A 20,672-nucleotide genomic window follows, 5' to 3' on the forward strand; every position below is an offset into this window, starting at 1 on the left:
AATAGGACAATTTCCAGTTTAATTTAGATCATCTAATTTTTCTGCCTGGACAACCTGTTTTCCGGGTTACTGATAACCCCTACAATTTTCTACTGTATTTCAAAACCTGTTATGTGTTATCTATCACATAACAGGACCATGTTTTTAACCTACTGTCAAGAGCCTGTATTTTGAGTTATTCCAACAGAAATGATGGATTCCTGTAGAAGTAGAGGTGGGTGACCTATGGTTACATGGCACAGCAAAGCAAGTAGCTCTTATGGGACTCTAATATATGCCAACGCTGGTCCTCTTAGCTCTGTGCTCTCACCAGTCAATGAATGAACTATGAAAGATTTAGTCAACAGAAACTATTTTAGGGTATGTTTAGTTGGTAAATGCTTCATGTTCATGGATGATGCAATGTTTTTGCAAAAAAAACCCCTGAAACTATTCTTTGGCTTGGTGTCCATGGCCCTATACCGCCATCTTACATGAAAGCCACAGAGTTAAGTGACCTTAGGTAACATAATGGTGATGGTTGGCGATGTGAGCCTTTGTAACCTAGGAAACACAAAGGTCTGATTCAGATTGTGTGGGGAATTTTTAACATATTTGAAACTCAGGGGGAAGATGATTAATAACACAAACTGTTAGCTACACATGAAGGTTTACTTGAGCTTTTGTGATTCAAAGCTCAGGGGTGGTAAGGACTCTAAAACCAGGGAAGAGGGAGAATTAATTTATTGTGCAAATGCTGGTATTTCTTACGTGACTGTTTGCCTTTGTTGCTAGATGAACAGAAACTAATAGTAGCTCTATTTCTCTGCCAATATAAAATCTACTTTTCATATAATGCTACATTGAAGGCACAGAATTTGCTAGCATCTCTCTCTCCCCCTACCTACCTATCTATCTACAATTTAAATAAAGAACTGCTGTGTATGACTTACTCTCAATAAAAGTTTGTCTCTATTTCTGGTTTCTAGACTTTATTTTTTTTAGCTGCCTTTTAAACTTTAGAAAGAATCCTTGTATATCAGCAGCTACTAAGATAATTAACGAATGCCTCTTCAGAAATCAAGAGAACACTTTATTTTAATTCATTTGCATTATTTATTTCAAAAGGGTCTTAAAATGATTGTATATAAAATTGTAAAAAGGATTTCTGGTAGGTAGATATGTAATATACATGAAAAAAATTTATTATTTTTTAAGGAACTGAGATACTGTTTAAGATGCATCTTAACATGAACAACTTGAAAAAAATCTCTGTAATCATCAAAGTAATACATTTAAACTATGCTGACATTTTCATAGTAATTGTTTCTGCATATTTACATGGGATAGTACTTTTGGCACGTGTTCAAATGGAGAACGGACATTTAAGTTTTTCAATGTGATAGGGAAAACATTTAAAATAAGTAATAATAGAAAATTATGGAGAAGGATAAAGCACCAGAGTATAATAAAGAAAAAATATGTTTGACAGTATGAGAAAGGCAACCACTTCTCTTAAAACTTGAACTTTCATCACTCTAAAAACCAATAGGATTGTAAAATGCAATGTTAAACCTATATTTGCCAACATAAAAATATCAGACAGAAACATAACACAATGAATATGGGTTTCTGATAACCCGTACGATATTCTACTTAACTTCAAAACACAGTATTGTTTAAAGACAATGAAAATGTGTATATAGCTCACGAAGAACATGAGATAACTGAGCCAGGCAATCAATACGAACACAATGACTTGGGTAGCAGTAAACAGTTGAAGTCACTCAGAACATGGCAAATTGCAAAAGCAAATGATGATCTCTAGTAGCTAACTGCCAGCACAGGAGAATTTTGGAAATGAATTTAGAAAGTAATTTGGGTGTTTACCTAGAATTTAAAGTTACATACTTGATTCCTTCTTTATAATAACTTCAGTTGGTCAGATGCAGAAAAAAAGTACTTAAAGATGTTTAATTCCAACATCCTTTATACTCCATAGTTTTAGTTTTATTCTCCCCTTAGCAAACGTTTTCAGGCAATCCTTAACACAATTCACTTACTTAATCTTTGACTTCTCTTGTTTTTAAGCCAATATATATAAAACTAGCAAATTTGGGGTAGTTGTTTGAAGCAGAAGACGTGTGTAATCTTCAACTAAATAACAAGCACCCTGATAATTGAGAATTTGATTATTCCTTGAAGTTTGGAAAACGGTATCCAGAGTGAAAGTTCACTTTAGATACTTTTGTACAGAAGGCCAGATGCAGACAAAGCTATACACCTGAAAGAGTTAAAAATATCCAAAAACATTCAATTTTCTTTACGTTGTGAGTAGAAACTCGATATTTCTTTCTTCCAGATCAAAGCATCAACAAATATTTAGATACATATATATATATACACACACATCTACACACATACAGTATATTTACAAAAATTGCTGTTTTTGAATGGTCACTTAAAAATCTATTCATGCTATCAAAAATTTTAATTTAACATCTAATATAAAGGCTTTATTACATAGATACTTATGGACAATATCCTTAAACTGCTAAATACCTGTCAATCAATAGTAAAACAGAAAGCTCTTGTTTTCAAAGAAATTATTTATTACTTATTTGATGGCAACTCATTATTAGAAACTCGGCATAATAGAAGTTGCTGTATTTGCTGGAAAATGAGAATTTTCCCTTGTGTTTTGTGTTTTTACAAAGCAAAGAATCACATAAACTTGCAAAGGGACCCTAATTGAAATGATAACTATTGTTCCATTAGGTTGAAAACAGGCATTAATTCTGTTTAGTGTGATGTTATTTTTTTTCTTTCTTTGAGATACAGACACCACCAACACCTGGAATACCATCCATTAAGCCTTATTAGGGATATACAATACTTCATATGGCTTATTCAAAACTGTCAAAAAATAAATATTTTGTACAATATCTCTGGCTAATATTATTTTTTCTGATTGTAAGGCATATTGTCTTGTAGCAACTATTGAGTAACCCGTGCAAAAGTTGTTGCAAAACACAGTAGTGACAATCTACACAATCAGTAGAAATAAAAAGTCATGGTTTGTGTTTTAAAGGACTCCAACTTTTTAACTTTTTATTTCTATTCAAGATGAGCAATCTGCTAGCTTTGTTTAAAGTTTGGAGGAATCAAGAGTTGGTAATATTAATACAGGAGTCATTAAAAATTTATTTTAGGCCATTAGAAAGGGTAAAATAGTTCTCGGTGAATTTTTCCTTTAATAAAAAGCAGCCCCCAAACCATTTGTTTTCTAACAAAAAGGAGCCTGAGAAATCAAGTTGCAAGCATAGATATGCAAGCTAGAGGCTCGCATATGTAAAGTTAGCAGCTGTACCTGGAAGCCAGGCACATTCAATATGGCAATTCCCGCTCCCTTTTCCTTGTCACCAGGTGTGTGGGTGTCATGGTACCAGTCAAGTAAAGCCACGTGTGCAAGGTCATGGTGACAGCCAGGTAGAAACTGCGTTTGCATAATAAAAGATTAGGGTGGGAGGGCCAGTCTTTTCACTGGCTGTGTAAATAGTACACCTGGTTAAACCAATCCCCTGGGCTCTATGTAAATCAATCACCACCTCCTCAAGCCTCTGTATAAAATCCATCAAATCTTGCCCCAAACCTGGAGAACCCTCTCTTGAGCAACTCGCTTTCTCAACATGTGTAAGCTTTCTTGTTCTCTTCTTCTTTATCTATTAAACTTTCCACTCCTAGACCCACTCCTCTTGTGTGTCTGTGTCCTGAATTCTATCTTGGCATGAGACAATGAACCATGGGTATTTCCCCAGAATATGGAGCTGTTTCAATATTATTCACGGAGGAAGAACCTTCCACATGTCCACTTCCTTCTCTCATATTTGGTCCAGGAGATGAAAGAGAATAGGTTCTGCACGAAGTTAAAGAGACACATCACAGCAAAACATGTGGGGGTAGCCATGGTTATACCTACCCATCAATTGGTTACCACAGAGAGACCTAGTTTCTTTTTTCTGTTTATGCAACATCCAAAAGAGACCAAAGAAGTTTAATTCAATCTCATTTCAATACTGTGGCATCAGTAATCTGAGACCAAGAAACTTTTAAATGCACCCACCTGAGATGACAGCCTTATGTAAAGAAGAAAATTAATTATATAGCAGCATGGTATAGTAAGAGAAATTTTTTTTGAGCCAGATAAAATGGAAACTGGGCTTTGTCTCTTACTTGTGGGATGACCTTGGGCAATTTACCAAATTCCTCATCTGTATATGGGAGTTATCCTTCTTCATATAACAGGGAGAATGAGACTCACTTCATGAGTTGTACCCATCAGTGAGAGGGGACACATATAGTGCCTACACAAATAGTGCCTACACATACTCAATGATAATTAGTTCCTTTCTTTTTTCCCATCACCCATTGCCATTTTTTTGTTTTTAATCCAAGATTTTGGGGCTTTCTTCTGAGGTAAAAATTCTTCTTCTTCTTCTTCTTCGTCTTCGTCTTTGTCTTCGTCTTCTTTTTTTTTAGATGGAGTCTTGCTCTGTTTTCTAGGCTGTAGTGCAGTGGCACAATCTCGGCTCACTGCAACCTCCACCTCCTGGGTTCAAGCAATTCTCCTGCCTCAGCCTCCCAAGTAGCTGGGATTACAGGCGTCCACCACCATGCCCAGCTAATTTTTGTATTTTTAGTAGAGATAGGGTTTCACCATGTTACCCAGGCTGTTCTTGAACTCCTGACCTCATGATCTACCCACCTTGGCCTCCTAAAGTGCTGGGATTACAGGCGTGAGCCACTGTGCCAGGTTGGTAAAATTTCTTTCTTGTATTCTGAATATAGGAATTCAATCAGAGATGTTAAAACAAAGAAAGATGGTACTCTCTGGTATGTTTAAACCTCATTCTATTGCATGAGTGCCCACTAAAAATAATTACAAGCCATTCATGAAATCAAGGTTGGTTGGGAATATTGGACTCCTATACACTGTAAATGGTATCTTTGCCCCTCTTCAGTCCCAAACTAATACTAGAAGCAAGGTGTTTTAATATCTAGGAGAATGTTTCCAAATTATTGTGGGGAAGCTAATAATACATTGTGATCATCGCACATGGTGGTTTGCTGTAAGTGACAGCTGAGGGGATGTCAGCAAGCAGTATTAAGCAAATTTGATGCTGGTGATAAAACACGGTTGTACCAACAACAGCTGTGTCAGCTTACAAGAGAGTAGGGCAGAAGCGCTGGGTAACTGTTGAAAAAGAAAGAAATTGTGCAAACTGAAAAGTCTCAGAAGCACTTAGATGGCTTGGTAAGTTGGTTAGTCCTGTCAAATACTATCAAGACCACCCTTGTATTCAAGGTCACAAGATGCATAGACTTTTTTTTTTTTTTTTTTTAAAAGAAAAGGCAATGACCTAAGCTAATTCAGGGAAAAATCTGTAGCTCCCATAACACAGTCTCCTATTGAAGAATTCAGTACTGATTAGTACCTGTCTCATCCAAAGGTTTATCATTAGAAGTACCAGAAGATCGAGTAGCATTTATACCTTTATTCCAGTCTCCTGAAAAAAATTTAGAAGGTTCTGCTTGAGAAATGTTGGTAGTGGATTTCATAATAAATCAATACACTCAAGTTTAGGCCCATATAAATTCCCAACTAGTGATCAGTTCCTTGCTTCTTAGAGTAACAGCAAATATATGACAAAAGCAATGTATAAAATTCTATCCAAGAACAAATTTGTGATGTTTGAAAACAATCCTTTGTCATATTGACAATATAGATTTAAATATAGCTTTATATAATAAGTTGGTCAAGGTAAAGTCAGAAAGGATGTGAACTGAGAGGACTGCAGAAGGTTCTGTTAAGGAAAAAAATCCAACTTCCTTTAGCTGATATACCCAAAGATGAGTGTATTCAAAACACAATTCATTTTTTTTTCAGAACAGAGTTGACTTCTTTGTGGAAAGTATTTTTGGATAAAAAGAGAGCCTATATACCCGGGGAAAAAAAACCTCTCAACATTTTTTAGTTACATGAAGAATTACGTGAAGCACCTAGCATATTCAGTGTGTCACTAACTCAATTAGTCTTTTGGCAACTGACTTGTGTCCCCCGACCCCCCTTGCCCCATATGGCTCTGTTTTGAAAAGAATTACAGTCATGCATCATTTAATGACACAAATACATTCTGAGAAATGTGTCATTAGGCAATTTCATCATTGTGTGAACATCAGAGTGTACTTACACAAACCTAGATGGTGTAGGTAGCCAACTACACACCTAGGCTATATGGAATCCCTGTTGCTTCTAGGCTACAAACTTGTACATGTTACTGTATTGAATACTGTAGGCTATCATAACACCATGGTGAGTATTTGTGTACCTAAACATATCTAAACATAGAAAAAGTAGAGTAAAGATACCATACTATTAATATAATCTTTTGGGACCAATGTCAAATATGTTGTTCATTGTTGACTAAAACATCATTATGTGTCATATAACTATCTCATTTTCTAGTTATTCTCTTACTCATCTACAATTTTCAATTATTTGAAGAAAACATCTTAAATATGTTACAAATGTGCAGAAATAGTTCTTTTTCCCATTCTTACAGTTTTGCTTTTACGTTAACTCACTAGAAGTTAAAATTAAATGTTAAACTAGAAGTCAGAACGAAATATATCTAGTTTCACCTTCATCTCAACTGAACCAAGGTTTAACTTTAAAAAAAAAAAAACATATTAACAAGAATATAGTATGGTTGTCCTCCAGGGACCCAATCCCAGCAAAGAAATTTGTGTACCTCTTTCTAAGGAATTCTGTGAAGCAGATTTGTTCAGGCCAGCCAGTGACCTGAGGCAGCAGAATGAGCCCTGTCTCTGGAAACCTGAATTCTAATCTTGATTCTTTGACTGACTTGCCTGGGTTTTAAGATTTTTAGGTAATTTGTCCTCTCAGCATCAGTTTTCTTAATGAAATAAATGCAAAGGCTATCCTGATTTCTAAGGCCTCTTCTGGTATGCCAATGTATTGGTATACTTAAGATTAGAGGCTTTATTTGGATGAAATCAGTATTTAACTTTTCCCAAATTTTCAGTGTTTTCACTGGGTTCACACTGAGGGCTTTACTCTTTTTTCCTTCATAGAGATACCAGATCCCCTTCCTTCTTTGGTTAAGTCCAGCGGAATTTTTTCTTAACTCTCTTCCTAAGACTTGTTTACTTCACTCCTTTCCTGTTTCATGGTGTTTCCTTCACTTTACTTTCTCTCTGAAATATTTTAGAGCCTATTTTTAGCATATTTCATTCCTGTGACTGCTACTATATCTAAAGTTGTATTTTATTATTTTTATATAAAAGAAACTTTCAGCAGCTCTATTTCTGCTTTATTCATTTCAACTCCTCTTACTTGGCCCTGCACTAGAGTGCATTCAATGCTTAAATGCATTTTTGGTTACTACAGTGTGTTATAATCCAGCCTTTTTTCATTGCCTTTAAAAAAATCCACATGAATCTAGGAAGTTATTGGTATAATAAATCTTTAAAATTGTAGTTTTAAAAGCACAAAATGAGCTGAAACAGTGTTCATACCTAGAATTAAATAAGCATTTGAAGCCCTCTTCTTCCTCACTTAAATTTTTTTCCACTGATTCAGATTGGGAAAAACCATTATGTAATTTAGATCAAAATGCTGCCATCAAGCAGGGTTACAGGCAGTAGATCAATCCCATTTCAAACTGTTAGGTAAGTATGCATGTAGTCTGGAGGGATTTCACAAACGTGATAGCTGTGGGCATCCGAGGTCTTCTAGCCATAAGAACTCAAGAAATTTTTGTTTGATGAAAAAATCTCCAAATAAAGGACTAAGTTAAGTTCTCGTTGATCATTCCTACTTGTGGGCCAGAAGAGCTGATTATTATCAAACACAGTCATTGGGAATACCCTCAAGCTTTCTCAAGTCCTTCTGTCTTCATTTCCGGTTACTTGTTAGCTTCATAGGGAAATTTGCAGGATGAGTTCTAGCACAGGGTGGAAAGCCGGCAATTCAAAAGGCTACCCAGTTCTGAAGAAGGATTTCAGTCCAATGTTGGACTGTTTTCCTGAGTTATCTTTTGGTATTCCAAATATTGTGATTTATAAAAAATCTTCCATTCAAATTCTATTAAAATTGAAAATTTAAACTACCGCTGAGAAATATAGTTAACAAGTTCAGTGTTATTTTCACAGTATTTAATGCATTTACTATATAAAAACATGAATTCCATTTCAGGCTTCATAATATTTTTCAAATTTCCACTTTTGATATGGCTTCACTGGGTCACAGACAGCTACTTTCAGGATCTTTTGAGAAAAATTACCTTCCAAGCATAATAATTGCTGATTGTTTTCAAAAACAATGTGATTCACCTGGAGAGAAAGAGGATCTGGGAATGAGGTTGAATTTGATAACTGCGATATAAAGAAATGAAAACCAATTTAAAAAAAACTGACAGGCAGTTATATTTTTGATTTTTAAGAACTCTTCTGAACTAAATTATTAACATAAACACAGACTTTGAAAAGTATTAAATTTGTCTCTGTCTCAGACTAAGTAATCATCCTCCTCCAAGCTATAAGACTTTTAAGTCCTCAGGAGGCAAAATAAAAATTTTTTGATGATGTGGCTGAGAACTATATACGCTTTAAAGAGAAAACATTACAGATGACATTTATTGGATTTGATAGATGATAACTACTTCATTGACGGTAAAGAAAAAATACATACCGCAACAAAAAGTTAATTAATTTTTAAAGTAGGTGTCTTTGTGAATTTGGATTACAAAATTCTGGAAGTGATGTATTTTATTTATGAGCTCTTTACCATAATCTCTGACAATTCATAACAACTGATGTCCAAATATTAAATAAAGTTCTATTATTGCTTAATATTTAGTGAATATCCTAGAAATGGTAAATAAATTACATAGAACTTACTCACGGCTTATATATTTTTTTATCTATAAATTCTCTCAATTACTTATTACTATGACAAAGACGATCTTAATTACACATGTTGTTTTTAAACCTTAATAAGTTATCAAAAAGGGGTGACTTTCATAATAATTTATTTTAAAGATCGTTCCTACAAAAGTATCGTCATCCTTGCAGAATTTTGGAAATATGATGCTTGAATATTGTCAAGGATTTGTAAAGAAGTCTCATTTTATACTTCTCTTGTTGTTTAAGACTTACATGTACTGGGGGACCTAGGAGGTATAGCATGAAAACTACTGAAAAACTGAAAAAAGAAGAAAGCTGATCACCAAGCTACTAATCTCCAGGACATTTGGTAACATCAAAAAGGAAACCCAAGACAGAAGGCAGCTGTGTCAAATGTCACAAAGTCATAGGTACAAACAAGGTAGGGAAAAGGTTTTCCAATTTTTGCTATCTTAACGAAATTACCTCCTTTACCAAATCAGCTTACTGCTTAAGAGAAATTGCTATGCTTGAACTCTTTTCCAAGATTCAATTCTGGAGATGAAGAATGTGTTTTAGTTCTCGTTCTTATTCATATTCTCTCTCTCTCTTACTCACTTTCTCTCTTTCTCTCCTTATCCCACTCCCCCTTTCTCCTTCCCTCCCTCCTGATTTTGGCACAGGGAGAAGGTAAGATGTAAGTTATTCACTACACTGCATGTATATGGATTTCCTAACACTATGCAAAAATAAAATTAGCAGCATATATGCTAATAATTCTTAATCTTTCTGAATAACTCAATAATAACCATTATTACTAAAGAGAAAAAAACTGTCCAGAAAGAATTGAAATACAACAGAGAGGATCTAATGGGAGAAAGGCTGGAGAACACATTACCTAGGCCCCAGTTTTGGCCCTGAGCAGGAAGAAAAATGTTGAGAAGAGAATAGTCATTGGCTGTGTTGTTAAAAGGAACGGAGCTACCTCGAGGAAGAAAAGGTGCTTACTTTAGGGATAGCCCTGGGCAAATTGAGAGTCTCCAAATACCCAGATATTTACTGTAGACAGTAGATTTGGTGGCTACCTGCTAGAGAGATGGTAGAAAATTTAAGAAGGCAGTTCTAAGACTATTCTCGCCAACCTTAAGCTCCTACACCAAGGCTTATGACTCCATATTCTGTTAAAATGTAATTGGGAAAAATGGAGAGGACTTTTGAGAATGAATACAGTAGACCAGGAATGTTCTGGTAAACAGAATAACTGGACCTTCAGAAAAGTATCCCTGATCCAGTAACATCTTCCAATTTTTGTGGTATAAATACTCCCAATATGGCCAGTTTCAAGCTACCAATGTGGTAGGATTGAATGCAAAGTTAGCAAGTGTACACACAAGCGGCTCCAGCGAGCTGGTGAAAGCTGGGTCCAGCAGACCGTTAGAAGCCCCGGTCTCTGGGTACCGTAGGGGATGAAAAAGTCTCCTTCTATGGAAAGGGGGCAGAATGAGGAACCAGATTCATTCTAAAGTGCAGGACTTGTAGGAGACATGCGGCTTCCTGTGCTGCCCATATCCTCTCCTTACAAGCATTTCTGATAACGAGTGGGAACCAGTTCTAGCCTTTAAGCCTAACTTTTGGTGTTGTCGATTGACTGAAGCAAATGATAGCAATGTAACTACAAGAACTTGGTGACTTCTATTTAAAATAACCCATTTGAAATAAATTTTGAAAAAGAAAAAAAAAGGACTTGCCAACTTTCAAAAGATACCCATGTATCTCTGTGAGTGAGCTTTTACATAATCCCATTGTCACAAACACACAAAACTTCTGACTGAGGAAGCTGATAATGAAAATTTTATGTCCTATTTGATCAAAAGTCATATTTGTGGTAAAGAAGAGGTACCGATCTTTTGCTTACCAGTTCTGGATGAAAGACTGATGTTGATTTATGCAGCCATTTTAGCTCTTTGTTTCTGTTATCACAAGGGTGCAGGCTTACGCCTCCTTTATCAGGGGTGGGGGCTATACACCATTCTCCACATTTGATAAGTCTTAACCAGGTGTAATTAAATTGTTGAAGCTGTGGGGGAAATGAATAAAGGGTCACTTTAGGCAGCAGACACAGGCATGGGCTTTGTCAAACATTTTTGTTAGCAATAGTTAAGAATATAGGAACTATGATCTGACATTTTAGATTCAAGTCCTGGTATTATCATTTGTAATTCTGATAGTATGGGCATATTATTTACCCTGTCTAATCTTATTTTTCTAATTTTTAAGTTGGACAGCGATTATATCTATCTCAGAGGGTTGGGGTAATGACTATCAAGTGTTTAGCACCCAATAAGCCTTCAATAAATGTTAGTTACAATAATAAAATTATTTAGTGAAATTAGTTCTGTCTGCATATGGATGTCATTTCAGTGTTCTGAATCCCAAACAAGCCTGGTGCTTAAAGAATTGGAATGTTCAGTCTACTACATGATTAAGGTTCTAAACCACGGGTGGCTATAGGGAGATAACAGTCACAGCCCTAAATTTCTTGGGTGGATTTTTGATGCTTCCTTGTATAAAACTATCATAAAGGCTTTGTCCAATTGTGGAAAAGGTGGAAGTCTTTCTTTGCTACTAGCACGAGGAATCATCAGGTTGCTACCAGGTTGGCATCCCCCAGTTCATAGAAACTGCTCTTGGAGAAGTTGCCAGTGTCTAAAATAAGCACCAATTCTGGTAATGAAACTACGTTTTTAACCTTAAATATTTTTCTTCAGTTGTTTACAACCTAGTATTATCTGCCTGGTCAATTTACTCTAATGCTCTGGGTCTGTGGGAAATTTATTGTTTTGTACTAACATAAACATATTTCAAAAAATAGGCTTCTGGTAAAATCTATCTAAACCTTTACCTCATGAATCATTTGTATTGTAACTGAAGTTCAACTTTGATGATCAGGTTAGATCAAAGTCATTGTGTTGGAACTTGACATTGGAATGGTGGTCCTTGGACCAACATCCACATCACCTGGGAGCTAGTTAGAAGTGCTGAGTCTCAACCACATCACGGACCTACTGATTCAGAACCTGCAGTGTAGCAAACTCCCTAGGTGATTTGTAGGAACATTAACATGTAGGAAGCATGGAAGTATGGCATAATATAAGGAAGTTATGTGCTACTAAGAGAAGCTAGATGTTACCTTGGAAAAATATGTTTCAACTGCTTGAAAGGTTAATAACCGAGGAGATATTTTAGGTAGAAGGTAAAGGGATAGAGCTGGATGATTCAATCTAAGGGTCTTATTTTTGTTGAGCCTTTTTGGATGAATGTTGTAGTCATTGGCTTGGTATTAAGCCTCATTAATTCTGCCGAAAATGAGTTAACTTCCTCCACATTTCTTTACTTTTTATTACCCAAGCAAACTATGAGAGGCAGAAGCTAAAAATGAGCAACGAGACTAAAAGATGCTGGGGCTTTGTGGAAGGTGAAGGCTGAATAATTTATACTTTTGCCTCCCAGCATCCAATTGAGAAAGACTCAATGGTCATCAAGAATAGAACTTGGGTTTTCAGATAAAATACTGGTTACTCCGGCACAAAAAGTCCCTGCAATGATCATTCCCCCCTCCCCCAAAAAAATGCATTATTTAATACTTTTCCTTTTATATAATGTGAAATAACTGTGGTTTTGTTTTTACAATTTATGACTTTATTTCCTCTTTGTTAGTAACTGAAAGTTATTTCTTTTAATGGGTTTTAACACTTTTTCACTTCCCTTTGACTCTTTTCTTTTCTAATTAAAAAAGAGTGGCCTTGGCTTCAGGTTTACAATTCATAGCTAAATATAGCAACAGAGATACCTTTTCTTCTAGTAGCAGCTTTGAGTTAAGAGGTAGAGATGGGATGCACCAAAAAATATAAACAGTATCTTGAAGTCAAAGCAAAGATGTAAGACTTGACAAGCCTAGATTACCATTGCAAAATAATCTCTGTACCAAAGAACAATCTGCAATTTTGGGAACTGATTTCTACTCGTGAATCTATTTTCCTCTGAGTCCTACTTGCCACTCAAACCAATAACTGTTTCCACAAACACAGAACTGTTAGGGAATGTATGTTAGTGAGGGAAGTGTAATCACTCAGAGCTCACCTCCAGCACTGTGGAAGGAGTCTCTATTCCCTGCTTCCTGTCCCTACTCCCTCTACTAACCATTTCGCTCTGAGTTTGTGGAGTTTTCCTATAGACGTTTCTACCATGGATCATGGATTTGGTTATTTCCATTATTCCCTTAAAATGCGGGAGAATGAGGGGAAAGGGGAATGGAATCAGAGAAGAAGACCGCTTCCTTAGAATGATTATTTAGAAATATGTTCTCTCTTTAGTATCTTTATCTATGTTACGCATTTTTTACATTTTTATCTTTATTATTATTACAGCAAACATTTACAGAGCACTAAGCATTAGGTATTGTTCTGCAGACTTCATAGGTATTACCTAACTCCAGCCTCACACCAGTTCTAGAAGTAGGCATGATTATTACTACCATTTACCCAAAGGTTAATGAATCTGCAGAAGTTAATACGCTTTGGCAAGTGATGGTGGCAGGATTGTATTCTTTCTGGATCCAGTGAGTTGACTGCAGGACCCACACCTTTATTCCCTCAGTCACTGTCTTTGTGTTTAGTGGTGGATTCTCTAATTACAAAGAAATTTAGAAAATTATTTTTCTATTGGGGAAAGATGAATTTCTCAATTGAGCAATGAATGTGTCATACCCTGCACCTGTCAGCTACCATGAGATAGAAAACAGTTTAGCATACCTCTTTGCTCCCATCACAATCTTCCAGAATGACTGTAGTGTTTTCAATGGAAATGCATTTACCCAAAGCCACATTAATAAGCTAAGAAGCAAAATACAAAACAGGAATTAAAAAACAATTTAAAGTAGAACAAGACATTCAGACACATTTAGAAAATACAGAATATAAAACTATAATAAGGTTAAAAGATAGTTAATAGCTTAACATTACTTAGCACTATCCAGTTTTATTGGTTGCTGTCTCTAACAGAGACATAATGTAATCTTGTAATAGTACAACTTCAATCTGTTAATTTTGGCCTGTGATCAGCCATAGAGCCAACACACAGAAACTTTTAATTAACCCTTGCCTGGAATGCTAAATAACAAATGAGCAAAGGTGGCAAGAAAAGTAGTTATTTTCTGGTCTTAAGTTTATCTAATGCAGATACTGAAAGTCAATGCACATATAAGAGTTATGAGCTATGTTCCCTGACTGACCCCTTCAAGCCTTTTGACTGCTTAAGCACTGAATCATAGATAAATTGAGTCCTTCAAAGAACAGCAGATTCCAGCTGATTCCCTGTCAGAATCTCCTTAATGACTCAAGCGAGCTACAATTCATTATAGGAAAGTCACGAAAGCTAATCTAGAGCCAAGCATAAAGGCACTTTCTGGCAGGCCCCCAGGTTTTTAATGGATTTACAGGGTCAAATATGGAGGTAGCTTTCTTTAAGTCACCATTTATTGCAGAAAAATGTTGATTTCCTTTCCTCCTTTGACATCCTGGGCAGGGCTAACAAGATGATGGGTTAACAGTGCAACTTAGGGTTTTCAGATTTCTAGAACAGCTGTGCAGAGCCGAATCTATATGACATGTCCCGGGAAAGCCTCCTGAGCTGGGAGGAGCTGAAGTCTTTGTTGCCAGGGGCACTATTTGTGCCTTTCCGGTTCTACGATGCCTAACAAAGAGCTCTAACTCAGGGTGCTGCACTGATGGCGGCTGGATGCTTACAGAGTTGCCAGACTTCATAAAAGGGTGCTCAGTACATTGGTCCTCACTTTTACATGCTTAGCTTAGTGGACAAGAAAGTAAAGGACATCTTCAGGGATCAGAATACGCAGAAAAAATTAAAGGCTACAGGGAACCATGCAAAGGTTGGCAAGAAAGACTTGCTCCTTCATATGGATGGAAGAAAAACAGAGGCGTGGGTAAGCCAAAAAGCTGGAATTCAGGTCTTCCACGTAACAGCAGAAAAACAGACCTTCAGTTGAATGCTGCACTAGGAAAAACAATTTGCCCGTTAGCACAGGGAGAAAACAAGGAAGCTGGATTCTCCCTGAGAATCTGAAACTTTACACCAGACTTCATTTGGGTTTGAGATGAATATTTACACCACCTGCTTTGGACAGGAACCATCACAGACTTTCAAGGCATAGAAACAAATGCTAAAAATAGTACCAGGCTGATAATGACTTCTGAGGTGCCTGGCACGGACAGAAACAAAGCAACTATGGAAGGATGGCATCTCTATCAAAAATTCTCAGAGAAAGCTCTATTCGCAATTTAAAATGACAAATATGGGAGGAGACAGCTCGCTGTTAGTAAATGTGGGCATCACAAGGCACAGAAGGATTTAGTGCCCCCCAGTCCCAGTCCTGAACTTCAGGGAGGAAGGTGAATAGAAAGACGTGACAGTAGAATAATCTCGGGGCTTAAAAGAAGGAAAGCATGCTGCAGTTGCTCTCTGTACTTCAGCACAGATAAATATTATATAAGCTCCTATATTTGTGGATCATGCAGAAATATTCTATCTTCAAACAAATTTGGAAAATGCAGGTTTCCACAGAGCTGAACAGGTGGTTCTACTCCAGAACTTCTCAAAATCTTCAGGGTGTGTATGTTCAGCTTGCTGCTCAGAATGTTGTACAAATGTTTCTCAAATGTACTTGACCATGGAACTCTGAGACAGCACAAGTAACATTGGTCAGGACAGTGTTTGAGAACCCCCTGGTTAACTGATATTTGTGTTTATTTTGTATAATCCCTCCAAGAACCGAAAAGCATTGGAAGGAAAGATAAAATTTTCTGTCCCTTACATGCCCCTCTCTCACTTGACCTGAGGATGTTTTTTTTTTCCCTTCTTCTTAGGAATTACCAAGGAAACTATTTAATTGCGGTTTTTGCCACTGAAGGAACTTTTACACCAACCTAATACTTTTCTTCATATAGACATCGTCTCTGAAGTGCTTTGGAATTGTTATTCTTCATTTCATTATTAACCATTTTTAGAATTTTTCCTTTTTACTTAAAAATAATTGATCCATGTTTTTACTGTAAACCATTTTAATCTTTAAAAAAATCAGGCAGTGTATAAATGTCAAATTATCCATGTTGTATTATTTCACTTTCCAATTTAGGAAGTAGATATTCCCCACAATTTATGACAGAATTGTTAAACATTAGGCTATTTGCCAGCAGTTTAATCCAGTGTAAAAATACATTATTGGTGAGATTCTTTTATTAGCTTCAAATATTGTCGTTTCAATAAGAAAATATTTCTTCTTATTACAAAAAACACGAACTTTCACTGGATTTAAATTCCTACACATGGAGGTTGAAAAAAGGGAAACAGAGCTATAGACTCTTTGCCAGCAGTTTAATCCAGTGTAAAAATACATTATTGGTGAGATTATTAGCTTCAAATATTGTTGGTTCAATAAGAAAATATTTGTTCTTATTACAAAACACAAAACTTTCACTGGATTTAAGTATCTACGTGTGAAGGTTGAAAGAAGGGAAACGGAGCAAGATACAAAAAGAAGTTGTGGAGTTTATTTTCTTGGAAATTTCCAAGATTATCTATCTAAAATAATGATCTACTTAATTTGCTCCAAATTACCTGGAGAAAGGTCCTAATTTTTTAAAAATGGTAATAACGCTCCCTGCTGGTTGCTTCAGAAGGGAGCAAACTACATCTTCACTGAAATTTGTTCAAGGAAACAACAAAGGAAAATAGAAGGAATTTGTTAAAATCAGTTTTTAAACTACTTGCTGCATTTTGATATGTTATAGCGGAGACATCAGCAGAAGGCTGTTTCATTAGGAGGGCTCTTCAGAAATTTCGTAGGAACTCACACAAGTTAGCCTACCAGTGGAGCCAAAACGTAGTTTTCTAGTGCCCTCTGGTGGTTAAAGTTCAGTATTACTCTTACTGAGATTGTGCTGTTGGAATGGGAAAAATTACAATAGTGGGAATTCCTTCTTTCTTTCTTTCTTTTTTTTTTTTTTTCCTGCTCAGGGGTTGAAATTAAAAATTGTAAATTTATTTTACAGTTATATTTGACATGTTGTCATTTGAACAGTGTGTATATAAATCCAAACTGTCTGATAAATTACCAGGTTGAGCCACCTAAATTAGCTGCCATTCTATTTGGACCTATAAAAATGGCAATTTTATAATACAGTGCATTACCTAAAAACAGGTCGCATATGCTTATTTATCAGTTGAATTTTGTAAAAAACAGAATCACTGTTTAAGACTAGTTTCTTGTCTTTCATAGCTTTCCTGGATTTCCCTAATACTTTCAAGGGGAGTATTATAATAAGTTTTTGCTATCAGGAGAATTTCCAGATAGAAAGCATGGTATAACCCACTCTCTAGAAGAACTGAAAAAATTTGGCCTAAAAGGGCAGGATAACTAATGGTCACATTTTAAAATAATTTCTTGGATGAAGAAAAAGGAAGCTGAAATAAAACAAAAACACTGGGGATAGTTATAAGTCAAATCAAATGGGAAATAAAAGATTAGAAATAAGCATGAAAGGCAAAGAACCCCAGCTGAAGGCTTGGCTAATCATATTTAAACCCACGTGTCTTACCATCCTCTTCAAATGCAGCTTCACTCCTAGAATGGGTTTGAAATGGCTTTTCCCCAACTTTTCCTCTTCCTTGATGTTTTCTTAGTCTTGTACTCTGGCCACCTTATCTGGCTTAGCTTCTTCCCTTCGGATACTATCTCTCATGTCCTGGAATGTTATCTGCTATTCTCTGATATTTTCTGTAATTTTAAGTCCCTCTTTGAAATCTTTACAAATCCTAATTAAATCTTATCACCCCCTTGCTTAACTCTGCTCAGTAACTTCCCACTACTTTCAGAAGAAAGAAGGAAGCAAGGAAGGAAAGATGGAAAGAAAGAAAGAAAGAAAATCCTTACTTTGGTTACAAGGACCTGTGTGATCTGGCTCCTTCCTTCCTCTTCACCTTCATCTGGCGCCATTCTTCCCTCCACACCCTGACAACAACATTTGCCTTCTTTCCAGTGCTTAGATGGAGAACACTCACCTGCTTGAGGGCTTTACATGACCTTCACCCTCTGCCTAGCACTCTTCTTTAGAGCTTGGCTGACTGACACTTAGTGTTTTAGGCCTGAGTTACAAAGTCTCCTTCTCAGAGAGGATTTCTCTACCACTCTGAGAATTCATCAACTGTGGCCTGCTCCCTAAATGAGAGCTATTATATTTTGTATTTACACTTGACTTGCTTATTTGTTTATAATCTTTCTTCCCTACCCAAATTAAGCTCCACAAGGAAGGGATCAAGTCTGCTTCATTCATCGCCCTGTAATCCAAGTCTGAAATACTCTCAGATCTATGGATATTCAATAGATATCTGTTGAGTTAATCAATGAACATGACCACTTGGTAGCCTTCCTTAAGTTTACCTATATTTGATTCTCAGCTATGCTTTGTCCCATCTATGCTCATACTTGATGTTTGTGATGTAATTATTCATTCTTTCCACACATTTTTGAAAGAGATTTTGTGTTTTGTTTTTATGGAGTAAGATTTTAAATTGTCACTTGAACTTACCACACCACTGGCTCTCACAATGGGAGCCTTTAAGTCAGGAAAGACATTCTCCAAGTACCATTTGAAACTTTTGCACTTCAGTTTCTTTCGCAGCTCCCTTTGCTGGGTGAGGTTGCCAACATCTAGCCCTTGGTCGATGAGGTGGTCTCCATGGCCATAGAACAGCTCCTTATACTCATCCAACCAGACCTCAGCAACCCGCACCAAGTTCCGCTCTACTGTCTTCATCCGGTCTTTGGGGAAAGAATACGGATTGTCATTTCTGAATATATGGCCCACTCGGGAGCAGGGAATGATCTCAATTTCACCACCACACATCCACACCTGGAAGAATTTGATGATAAGCATCAATTATCAAATGATTATCCACAAATCATGGGCACTTAACAATGACAAGAAACCACCTGGCTGGCGACCTTGTTTCCCCCTACCTGAAGTAATACTCAACTTCAAAAATACTTTTGCAATAGAAAATCAAACTCAACAGGCTTATTTAATTTTGTGTATTGCTGTGGATCATTTTAGGATTAGCGAAATGTAGTTTTTTCATTTCCTAACCTGCAATATAAGTTTTTTATTTATTTGTAAATAAATCTTCACAGAATCCCATTTTGTAAAATATGAGTTCTTGTTTTGGTTGAATCAGGGAAAGAAGTGTAGATGTCCATTTGTTCACGTTCCCCTACTCTCATTTTGGGAAAAACCAAAAGGCTTGTGATACACAACTCAAAACCACTTTTCTTGATCAGCAGCTCCAAAATTATACCCTTTTACCTACATACAGAACACCCTCCCAATAGGAAAGCAATTACTTTTTGGACACTCTCTACTACTGCTGTTGCCAAGGCTTTCTCAGAAGTTAATTGGTGATTGTATAATAGATGGTATAAAGTATCCAAAGGAGCTGTACTATGAGCACACCTGACTTGTCGGTGACCTGCTTTAGAGGTATTTTTATGTCCTTCTGTCATTTGTGTTCTCCAAGATGATCCAATACAGATTGAGTCTATTCCTTCCAACATACTAGACAGATGTCCCAGAAGAGTTATTCTGTATCACATATGACTCCCACAGCATTTACTCTGAGTGGCAGAAAGTCATTTCCCCCATATTTACAAGCAGAAATGGTGTTGTGAAAGACTAGGGAATGCTAATAAATTTCACGACAGCAATGGATTCCTCCAAATTCATCTGAGATATGAAAAAATTAATCCAGAGACCCTAAAATTTCTGTGAAATTTCCTCTTAGTGGCAGTCACATATCTGATTATAGTAGTAAAATCAAACCATTTAAATTGATTAACTCATTATTGTAAAGAAAATTTGGGAAACACCTGGTAATACCTTGAATGAGAGCTCCATATTTTCTCCACCCCAAACATCAAGGCCAGGGTCGTATGTTCCAAGTTCAAAAAAGTAACTTTTGTCAATAGAAAATAATCCACCAGCCATGACAGGGCACCTACAAAAAGAAAAGTTTGTTTTTTAAACTTACATTTCATGAAAGTTCGACTTTTAGAGTTGGTCCTCTGTACATTTGTACTGGAGGTAGAAGGCTTTTCAGAATAGCTATCTGATGCAGGGAAGCCCTGGGACAGAGTCACAAATAGGGCTTAAGTGATGCCATCCCTGGATCATGGTGGCAGAGCTTGATTACGTTCAGCAAAGATGCATCCTGGAACCACTATTATTTGCCCTTTATACTGTGACACAAACTGTCCAGGAATGTTATTTTTAACACTTATTCAGGGCTAAGGGAGTATCAGGCACTATTGTAAGTATTATATACATACCAGCCCAGACTTCACAAAAAATCTTGTGAGTGTGTATGATTATTAAGAATCTGCAACACTGGGCCAGGCGCCGTGGCTCAAGCCTGTAATCCCAGCACTTTGGGAAGCTGAGACGGGCAGATCACGAGGTCAGGAGATCCAGACCATCCTGGCTAACCCGGGGAAACCCCGTCTCTACTAAAAAATACAAAAAGAACTAGCCGGGCGAGGTGGCGGGCGCCTGTAGTCCCAGCTACTCGGGAGGCTGAGGCAGGAGAATGGCGTAAACCCG

At 36.6% G+C, this 20,672-nt stretch overlaps 1 protein-coding gene across 1 annotated transcript in view; it reads right to left on the reverse strand.

The window, feature by feature from the left end:
- Window positions 1–7,509: 7,509 nt before the first annotated feature.
- GALNT5 (polypeptide N-acetylgalactosaminyltransferase 5) overlaps window positions 7,510–20,672 on the reverse strand; it is a 54,661-nt gene continuing 41,498 nt past the window's right edge. The window contains exons 6-10 of the mRNA XM_011991901.1: window positions 19,953–20,070; window positions 18,609–18,932; window positions 13,758–13,838; window positions 10,862–11,023; window positions 7,510–8,394 (exon numbers count right to left, since the gene is read on the reverse strand). Of these exons, the coding sequence (XP_011847291.1) occupies window positions 8,254–8,394; window positions 10,862–11,023; window positions 13,758–13,838; window positions 18,609–18,932; window positions 19,953–20,070 (826 nt within the window). The 3' untranslated portion in view covers window positions 7,510–8,253. The remainder of the gene's footprint in view (window positions 8,395–10,861; window positions 11,024–13,757; window positions 13,839–18,608; window positions 18,933–19,952; window positions 20,071–20,672) is intronic.

Source organism: Mandrillus leucophaeus, unplaced genomic scaffold (genome assembly GCF_000951045.1).
Source record: "Mandrillus leucophaeus isolate KB7577 unplaced genomic scaffold, Mleu.le_1.0 Scaffold110, whole genome shotgun sequence".
NCBI lineage: Eukaryota > Metazoa > Chordata > Mammalia > Primates > Cercopithecidae > Mandrillus > Mandrillus leucophaeus.